Genomic DNA, 9,932 nt, shown 5'->3' with positions numbered 1-9,932 from the left:
GGCCCCTGTGCAGCCCCGAGATGAGGGGCCCCTTCCCCTTCCCTTCCCTTCCCCTCGGCGGCCCCTCCGGTCTCCGCCCTTCGGCGGGGCCGCTGGGCGCAGCCCGCCGGCAGCGCCCGGAGGGTTTGCGAGTGCAAAGGTGTCAGGGCCCCGGTTCGGTGGCGGGGCACCCAGGCCTCGGTAACAGACCCAGCCTGCGTGGGAGTCACGGCAGGACACGCGTGTTTGCAACCAAAGCGCCTTTGCTCCGCAGCGAGCGGCTTGACCTGCCGCGTTTTGAGTCACCCTGGCCTGCTGGTACAACTAGCCGCGTGCTTTCGCTGCTGTGTTGCTCAATACTCTGTTTCGTTGAAGAGGATTGAGGAGCGCTCAAGCTGTTCTTAGCGCTCGCAGAAGTTATGACAGTACAGTGAGTGTTTAGCAGTGAGCGTGAAATCGGAGAGTTGTTGGGGCTGGAAGGGAGCTGAGGAGCTTTCTCGTCTAAGCTCCTGCTTGCACTGTGGCCAGCTCTGAGGTCAGACCAGGGTGCTCCGGGCTTTGTCTGGTTGGGCCTTGAGAGCCTCCAAGAACAGTCTCACTGGGCCCCTGTTCCAGTGTTTGACTGTCCTCAAGCTGAACGTTTTTTCCTTACGTCAAATCAGAACCCCCTTTTCCAGTTTATACCAGTCCTCTCGTTCTCCTGGCATGCACCTCAGTAAACACAGCATGGCTCTGTCCTGTCAGTAACCTTCTCGTAGCTATTGGAAAGCTGCTGTCAGTCCCCCCTAAGCCTCCTGTTCTCCAGACTAAACAAGCCCAGTTACCTCAATCCTCCTCACAGGGCAAGTGCTCCAGCCCCTGTATTTTTTTGTACCACTGCTGTACTGGCTCATTTATAAACATCCCTGTTACACTGGGAACCTAAAACTGGATTTAGTATTGCAGATGTGGTCTACTTGGAGTGCTGAAGAAAGGATGATAACTGCTTCCCTTTATCTCCTGACCGTGCTTCTGTTGATGCAGCCCAGGCTACTGTTAGCCCTCATTGCTGCCAGGAGCCTGCTGGCTCCTTTTTTACCTTTTTGCCCCCCAGGACTCCCAGGTCCTTTGCCAGACTGGGGAGCAGCTCTCCTGAAGTCATGGCCTGTACCCTTGCAAGAGGTTATTCCATCCCAGGTGTGGGACTTTGCATTTCTCCCTTATGAATTTCATCGGGTTCCTTGTTGGCTTGTCTCTCTGACTGGCAGAGGGCTGCTCTTGAGCGTTATCAACTGCTCCCTTCAGTTCAGTTTTATTGGCAAACTTAAGAAGGGTGCGTTTGTCCCCTCTTACAGGTCACTGATAAACTTATTAAACAGGACAAGTCCCTGAATAGGCTCTTGAGGAACTCTGCTTGTAGCTGGCCTTCTGGTAGAGTGCAACCCATTACCTGCGACTCTTTCAGCCTGATGATCCAGCCAGGTTTTTGCCCATCTGCTAGCCCTCCCATCCATGCTGTAACATCCCAGCTTGGATAGAAGGATGCCACAGGAGACTGTGTTGAAAGCCTTGCTAAAGTTAAAGTAAACACCACCCACTGCTATCTCTTCGTTCACAGATCTAGGTTTTTTTTATTGTAGAAGGAGTGGTCATTTGATTTGTTTTTGCTTACTCCCCTTCAGTATATTTTGTGATACTTTAAAAGTTAGATGAGAGTATGACAAATAGTTAGGTGTTGTAGGTCAAGGGTGGCCAGTTTGAGTGATGGTAGTTGAATAGCTTGCTAGTATAATTTCGGCCTTTATGATTTTATACTCTATTATGTAATGATATGTAGTATATATTGCATTACAAACATGCATCTTATGAGACATTATTTGAACTGATAAGACACTTAAAACTTTCTCCCACCACTGGAAAGGAGGCAGCTGGGCTTTGTGGTTAGGCATGTTAACAGTACAACATGGTGGCATGAGCATCTTTCTGAAGAGAATGTCCAGTTCCTCAAGAAGATAACTGCAGAGGAATACAAAGCTCAGACAGCCAGCAAGCTGTGCCCTCTGAAAGATGAGCCGTGGCCACTGAATGAGTGGAAACCAGGTGAGAAAGTATCTCTTCTGAAATACCAAACTCTTGCTGAAATTATCGTTGTTGTGTTGTTGCATTGAGTCATATCGGAAATGTGTCTTGTATTCTCCTTTTTGCTTTTGCCTCAATCATCCAATACATCTCCTAGTAAATAAGTAAATGTAATGCATCAGCTCTCTAAAAAGCATTTAAAATATTACAGGGTGTTAAGAACCTTGTAAGAACTTTGGGTTTAGTCCAAATCAGCACTTGGCCAGTCCCACTGCTGCACAATGACAAGGTAATAAACTAAGGATTCATTAAAAAAAGACTCCCTGGAATATAAAGTATAAGAACTTGAAAATGTTCTTGTAAATTTTGCTGCACTCTGGAGAAAAAGTGTAGTGTATAATACATCCCACTTCTATTCAGTGATTCCAAAGTCCTATGGACTAGAACACAATATAAAGTTTTTGAGCCTTCAAAAGGATCACATCATTTGACAGCAGACCTGACAGTCTGCAAATCCGTGAGCAGATCCTCAGGTATGACGGTGGAAACTGGAACAAAGAGCATTTTTCAAACTTTAAAGCATTTATTCTTCATCTTACATGTTCTGTTTTTCACGCCACGGACTGTCAGAAGCCAGACGACAGGTTGCCTTTGCTGTACAGTTACAGTGACAAAAATGTGCAAAAGTTGGGGTGGGAGGAACCTCCTACAGTAAGCTTTTCAATAGTTAGTTTGGCTCTAATATTCTACATAGGTGTTGTATTTTCTAAAAAAAAAATGAGTCTGAAGCATTGGTTGCTCTAATCTTAATGGAGAGCTAGTTTCCATGTTCTATCAAATGCAACTGGAACAGATAGACCTTTACTGCTAGTGGGATTAAAAGCAGTGAACAGGTTATTCTCAGCCTACCCGCAGGGAGTCAGCAATGTTTTCTCTCCTTTTTGAACTCCTTAGGAAAGATCAGAGTTAATGGGACTTTGCGGGTTATGAGATGGGCTTTTTCAAATATTAAGTGTGGACTTGCATCCATGTTCTGTTTTGGTCTACAGATTCCATCAGAGTTGGTGTTGTTGCAGTAAAACTGGGAATGATGCCAATATGGACCAAGTCAGGAAAAAAACATGCTGTCACACTACTTAAGGTGAAATAAATGATAATGAATTTTATCTCCTGTACTGTATTCAGATCATTAACCAGAAGTTTCAGGCAAAAGTGAAACTTACCACTTGTACAGAGTAGGAAATCCCTAAAGAAAGATTTCTTTCAACCCTGCATAGTACACCAGGCCTATTCTGTTTATATGCTGAACTTTCTAGGAGTGGTCTGCCTTCTGCCTCAGCTATTCAAGGGCTGCAGAACTGTGCATAAGTATTACCTAGGTGAGGGAAGATGGGAGGCAGCATAAAGCTGGGGTTAACTACCCCACTTCACTTTTTTTATTTTTGCCACCTGCGGGCACTTTGGGATTAGTTTCACTTTGGTTTCTGAGCCTTTGTAGCCCTGAAGCTGCTTCTTCATATTCTCTGGCAGCTACTACTGTGATGAAGCTGTTCACTGACGTGCCATGTGATGAACCATGTCGCTGCCATATGATGAACCACTGCTGTGAAGGAGATCAGGTTTACAGGGCAAAGGAGCAGGAGTCTAAAATGTGGGCTCTTATTGTATGCTTTGCCAGTAGGGATTTTGCAGATCTTGCAGGCAAAATATGACTATAAAATTTCATTTGATTTCTAGAGCATTTATGAAAACATAGTTTGCATTCCACAAATATTTTTTTCTAAGATAAGCCTTTTACTTTTTGGCAAAAGAATGCCTATGGTAAAAAGGTAACATGCTCTCCTACTTGTAGGCTGTATCTCCTGTTATATAGATACAAATGAAAATAGAGACTGGCTTTGTTTCACTTGTTTTGATAATCTCTGTGGTCTCAAAACGTACACATCTGCTTATCCTCAAATAAACACTATCTTTCTTTTCTTAAGGTGCAAGATTGCCATGTTTTAAGATACATTTCAAAGGAAGAGTCGGGTGGAAAAACATCTAAGCTACTTGTTGGAGGCAAAAACGCATCTCCTTTTTTTGTAAGTGAACCACTTTGGGTGTTTTTGTTAGAATAGTTATTTCTGTTGTGATTACAGTACATGATTAAAGTAGCACAGGTAGACTTCTTTAAAAGGTTAATTGACAGACATGCATGCCTTGGAACTGATCTTTTGTCACATTGACCCTTGCTTATTTCCTTAATTCTAGTGTTGATTGTTGGTTAAGAGAATAGCAAGAACTTTTTGAAAGTTTTGCCTCTTGATTCTCAAGGAAAGCTGTGGGTTTAGGAAGTTGCTTTGATGTTCAGTGTCCCATGCTGACGAAAGGGTCTGAAGGGCCATTAGCAGTGTACAAACATGTGTGTTCCCCATCTCTGTGGAGATGCAATATGAGACAAGGACTGCAAGATACATACTTGAATGGCCTTTTGTAAACTTACCCATCTCATCAGTTGTTTAGAAGAGTTTGTTCTCTAGCTTAGTCTTCCATACTGTTTTATTAGCTTTAGCTGTAATTTTTCCACAGGCCTGCTGAGATTGATTAATTTGCATATCATTTTACTGATGAATAAGTTTAAGACTTAAATTTTCAGGAAGGTAGCTTCATGATTATAGCTCATCAACAGTGCTGTCAAAACCACTCACTTGTTTAGACACCCCAAATGCCTGATGTGGAATTCCCAGACACCTTCAGTGGCTAAGGTTGTCTAGCAGAGCTGTCATTCCTGAAGGGGAAAATTGAATTATAGATCAAGGCAGGAACAAAGCTTTCCCTTGAAGGACTGCCATTTCTATGATCCATTATTTCTATAAAATATCACTTTTCACTTCTTACAGTATCCTGACACTCATTTGTTTGATTTAGGCAAGTAAAAAAAAGATAGGACTCACGATCACTAAGCAGATTATCTCAGTTGGTGATTATGGCTTTTTGAGGATATATATTTCCCTTTTTCAAACAGAAGGTGGTCCCAGAGCCTCAAAATTAATCTGTGTACTTGTTTTTGCTTTAGTGCAGGTGAGGGAAGAAGGAGCTTTTTTCATTTGATAAACCTGTTGGCTTTTATAGTATATTCTATTGATTTTGAACAGGCTTCTATTTTAAGGTATCTTTCTTTTATTCAGTGAGGTTATGCTATCATTGCTTGTACTTTTCAGGTGTCCATCCTGTCACTTTAGTCTGTTTCCACTTTCCAGGTGTGACATTTTTCCTGGAGAAATTGCAGCTGTGTTTTTTCTTTCCTGTTACCTTGGTTTAAGACACGCAAGAATCATGTGAATAATAATTTTCAAGTTGTATTATGCACATCAGACTCCTTACAGTTGATGTTTTCATAAAGATGATGCCATCAGTGATTCAATATGTTGTCAGAGTAAAAATGTGCAGGAAGCAAGGAGATACATAGAAAATTTCTATTTAAACAACTCTTGTGAACTAAGAAAATGTCTTCAAAGCCGAACTACCTAAAAAGTCAACTCAAGGATTTTTTTTTTTTTTTTAGTAGTTTGAATTATGCTAAAGACTCTCTTGGACATTACTTTTTTCAAGTTAGCTCCTATTAATTTGGTTGAACTTAGGCTCATTTTAATAAAGAAATTAATGAAATATCCTTAGACCAATCTGTGGTGAGGACCTGGCCTGAGACTGAGCTCTGTATTATTATTATTGTTGTTGTTGTTATCATCATTGTATAAAATAGATAATTTCTAAGAAAGAATTCGGTAAGCCTATTCTGAGCAATTCTACTTGTTAAGTTACTAACAAATGATGTCTTTCTGTGGTTTAGCTGCAGGTTTGCATCATTGCTCTCCTATGTTTATCGGTCTTTTTATGTGTTTCTTTTCTCTCTGAAGTGTCTAAAAGTGAGAATTAAAAGAAAGCTGAATGAAACTGTATTGTATTAGCATAAGCAGTTTATCTTCTGTTAATTCCTCACAGGAACATCTGTCTTTCTCAGATTCCTCACAGCTACTGATTTTTAATGAATTCAGTCTAATGATTCCCTCAGTAATTTTACTAACAAAGTGTATTTCTTTTGAGCATCAAATTGCTTAAAAAATGATAAGGGGTATCACATTTTTAGCAAGATTATTTTTTTTCCCTTTTAGCTTGCTATATGTCAGTCTATTACAAGTGAACAGATTTTTTCATGATTTTTTAACGCAAAATTATTCTCAAAAGTACAATTCTGTCAATGTTCTAATAATGTTTTGTCAAAAATATTTTACATGCTTCCCTTAAGTGAGGGCATATGGATCATTTTCCTGTAATACTGGAAGATATTGTTGGTCTTTTTAAAACTAAGAACATCTGAATTCACTCAATGTTCTTCTCTTTAGTATTGCTCTTTAGGAAGGCTTTTTAAAGACTGCAGTGTTTTCTTTGTAGAAATACATCTCTCTGACTTGACTGTTTGAAGAAAACTTGTTGTTGAAGTAGAAGAGTGCAAGGCTATAGTAGGACTCTGGAGATGTAAGCGGTTTTTACCCTTTGACTTCACTATGCTTTCTTTCAGCTGTGGTAGCTCTTTCCAGGCACCCATGCTGAGCACAGAGCTCCCCTTGCTGTCATCTAAGGCAGCAGTTTTACGTAACAGTGGCAATAAAGGATTGATATGAAGGCATTTACTAGAGAGGGGATTTCTTTATTTTTAATTCTTATACTTGGTACTATTGTTTAATACAGTTGTCCTCTATTGATGCCTCAAATTTTTGTGGTCTTAGGGCAGATTTTGTATTTAGTTGATGACTTTTTTCTTTTTAAAACAAAAAAAGGTATTTTAAGTGTTTTGTACTATGAACTCAAGTTAACAAATCACTCAAAAACCCCTTTTAACTCTCAAAGACTTTGCATCCACACTTTCTCCTCAAATAAGGACAGATTCATAAAGCTAGAATTTCTGGTTTGTGTCTAAAGTCAGAGATCCTCATCATCTTGCTCCCTCATTCTTCACAAAACTTCCTCTGTTCTCCTAAAACTTTTAAACAGATTTTTAAAAACAAAGGGAAGGGCACCATGCAGATTTTCAAAATAAACTAAGTAACAATTTTAAAGTTATTCACTTTTTTTGTCTTAAAATACACAACATTATTTTTGAGAGAGAGAACTCCACAGAACTTTTGAGAAGTGAACCTCAGAGATGTGACTATCCAAGTGTGACAGTATTGTCAGATGCTTAAATTGCTTTCTAGGAGAATTCATCTGAAGAAAAATCAGCTGCATTGCTTTTTTCCTATGGCCACAATTTTCCTCCATCACTGTTTCCATTGCTTGGTATCATCTTAGTGGTCAGCTGTTCTGTGAGTTGTCTTGTTTAAAACAGCTGAGAACAATTTTAAGTACTTTAGTCAGACTCCTAAAAAGAAGAGCCCTTCTTTGGTATGTCAGCAGTGGTTTGACACTGAGTGTATTTGGTATATCTTAAAAATACATTAATCATAAACTTGTTGTTCTTCATTTTTCCTTTTTTGTCTAGAGACTCTACATTCTCTTCTGTGGGAAGTTAAGCATTTCTAGAAGTTTCTGCAAGACCAGGCTTTATTTCTATGGTTTTGTTAGTTAAGTCAAATATATTTATGGTGGTGTGGAACTAAGTCATTTCAAGATTTAAAAAAGAGAACATGTTTTAAAATTACTACAAAACTCTTTGAAAGTAATGAAAAAACACTAATATATTTTAGGTACATTCTAAATAATTGGTTTCCCTTTTCTAATCTTAGAAATCTTCATATATCTCTTCTTTATATGATGTAGCTGTAGGGTAACTAGTTGATGGAAAATAAAATGCAGACACAGGAATTTTAAATTGATTTTATATTGCGTTAAAGTGCTAGTTTCAAGATAAAAGTGTAGTATAATATATCTGTTTCTCTGAGTGGTGTTGAGAGCCTGTAACCACTTTCTGTGCTATGTTGATCCTTGGGTATTTTAAGATCACTTCTTTTTCATGGCTGCTCTTCGTTACAGAAATCAGAGTCTGCTATGAAAATTTTTAAAGAAGCTGGAGTACCACGGAAGCAGAAAGTTGCAACATTTAATGTAACTGATGATGCCCTAATCAAACCAGGTAATCTTTTTGAGCTACTGAATATTATATGCATAATCATTTAATGTCTGCCCCTTGTAAACTTAAACAAAGTTATGATATGTATTTAATTTTTGTTTTGTATGGAAATTGCTGAATTCTTATTTCTTTGTCATTGTTGGAGCGCAAACTTTTTTTCTTAGGGGAAACAAGTCTTACCCAGTCTAGCTAATATGAACATTGATTTAAATAAATGTCTGTAAACTTGACTGACTTGTTGGGAATAAAGATGAATGCATTTACAGGAAGTTCTCTGATTATGAGAGGGGCACCGAGAATTTTGTGGTAACGTTTCTGAGGAGCCTAAAACAGCACTTTGAGGTTTGTTTCTTCTTGCTGCATTCAGAAGTAGGACTGATGGCTGTCATATATGGCGTTTTTTCTGGCAGCTTGCAAAGTAAAACACATTAAAACATGTTGTAACAAACGTTCTCAGTAAAAAACAGTATTAGAAGTTTGGAGATTTAATGAAAAGTCTTGTGTTTTTAAGGTTTTATTAGCTAGTGTATTTAGGTTGCTTTCATTTTGTACTTTTTGACAGTTATAGGTATTTTCCCAAGAATTAGGTAGGGTAGGAAATTCTAATGTATTACGTCTTTATTTGCCATTAGAGAGGGTTTTTGCAAGACCTTTTTAAGACAGTGTGGTAAGTGATAAAAATGAAATCTGACATGAAGAGGAAGTCAGGACTGATAAATGGAAGCAAAAGCCTGAGATAAAGCAGAATTGCATGTTTTCAATAAACTGATTTTACAGTGTGTGTATTTTGTACATAACATCCTTCATGTACGTGATTTTCTGTCAGGTGACAGGTATCTTATCCCAGGTGTATATGGATCATATAAATATAACATGAAATAATATGAGGATTTTTATGCTTGAGACTTAGCAGAGGTTTACATCATTTCAGTTTGCATTCATACAGACTTAAAACAGCATGAAAATGGGTGTAGACATGAAGCAATTAAAATTTCATTTTTTTTAGTTCACTTAAAACAGGCTGGAAACTCAGAGATGCTGCTGCATGGATCTTCAGATTAAAGTTCATTTATAATGAACTAAGTTATCAATTCTGGTTTTGTTTTTTTTTTTAAAGCTGCTAATAAAAGAGCATTGCACTTGGATGAAAAAAATTGCTGAAGAGAAAATAAACCTTCAATTAAAATTAAAACTTTGAGGCTACAAGCACTTAGGGGAATGAGTGTAATTGCAGTCAGGTGAGTGATTTCACTGACTGACAGAAGCACTACTACTAAAGGCTAGTGTACAGGTCATTCCCCAGTGGATGAAGCTGTACTTCTGCCACAGTCTTTAGTTTGGAAACACTGCGTCTTAACAAAGAGGAAGCATTGCAAAACTTTTTTACTATCTTTAACCCTACTTTTTATAGGAAGTGTTTAGGGGGTTTTTTTGTTTGGTTGGTTTTTTTTTTAAAAACCCTCCACCTGGTGAAGTACTAGTATTTATAAGTGGAGCATCTTCTGGTTTTTTGCCAAGTTTGTTTATTGTGAGTCTTAACTAATGAAGCATTTTAGGCTTTGTCTCTTTCAGTGTCTGAAGTGCAACATATCTGATTAAAGGCCCTACCCTTCCTTCCTCCTCATCTCAAATTGAGCTAGGAACTGAGAAATGTGCTTAAGTCAAAACTACAAAGCATCTGTTTTACGCAGTGAGGTTTATAAAGAAGAACAAATAATATGTGAATACAAACAAAGTTTTGTTTCCTTTCCTGTGACTGTATCTATCCTGGATAGTAATGACTGGT

The 9,932-nt window shown here is 38.5% G+C and overlaps 1 protein-coding gene across 1 annotated transcript in view; it reads left to right on the top strand.

Moving 5' to 3' along the window:
- Nucleotides 1-1,865: 1,865 nt before the first annotated feature.
- Nucleotides 1,866-9,932, top strand: part of MRPL3 (mitochondrial ribosomal protein L3) — a gene marked incomplete at its 5' end in the record, with an annotated part of 31,720 nt that continues 23,653 nt past the window's right edge. Inside the window, 4 exons of the mRNA XM_010562068.1 lie at nucleotides 1,866-2,058; nucleotides 3,087-3,178; nucleotides 4,023-4,121; nucleotides 8,050-8,149. Coding sequence (XP_010560370.1) covers nucleotides 1,866-2,058; nucleotides 3,087-3,178; nucleotides 4,023-4,121; nucleotides 8,050-8,149 — 484 coding nt within the window. The remainder of the gene's footprint in view (nucleotides 2,059-3,086; nucleotides 3,179-4,022; nucleotides 4,122-8,049; nucleotides 8,150-9,932) is intronic.

Source organism: Haliaeetus leucocephalus, unplaced genomic scaffold (genome assembly GCF_000737465.1).
Source record: "Haliaeetus leucocephalus isolate CR32 unplaced genomic scaffold, Haliaeetus_leucocephalus-4.0 Scaffold153, whole genome shotgun sequence".
Lineage (NCBI taxonomy): Eukaryota > Metazoa > Chordata > Aves > Accipitriformes > Accipitridae > Haliaeetus > Haliaeetus leucocephalus.
The sequence above is the reverse complement of the archived record's forward strand: the minus strand, read 5'-3'. Positions and strand labels throughout refer to the sequence as shown.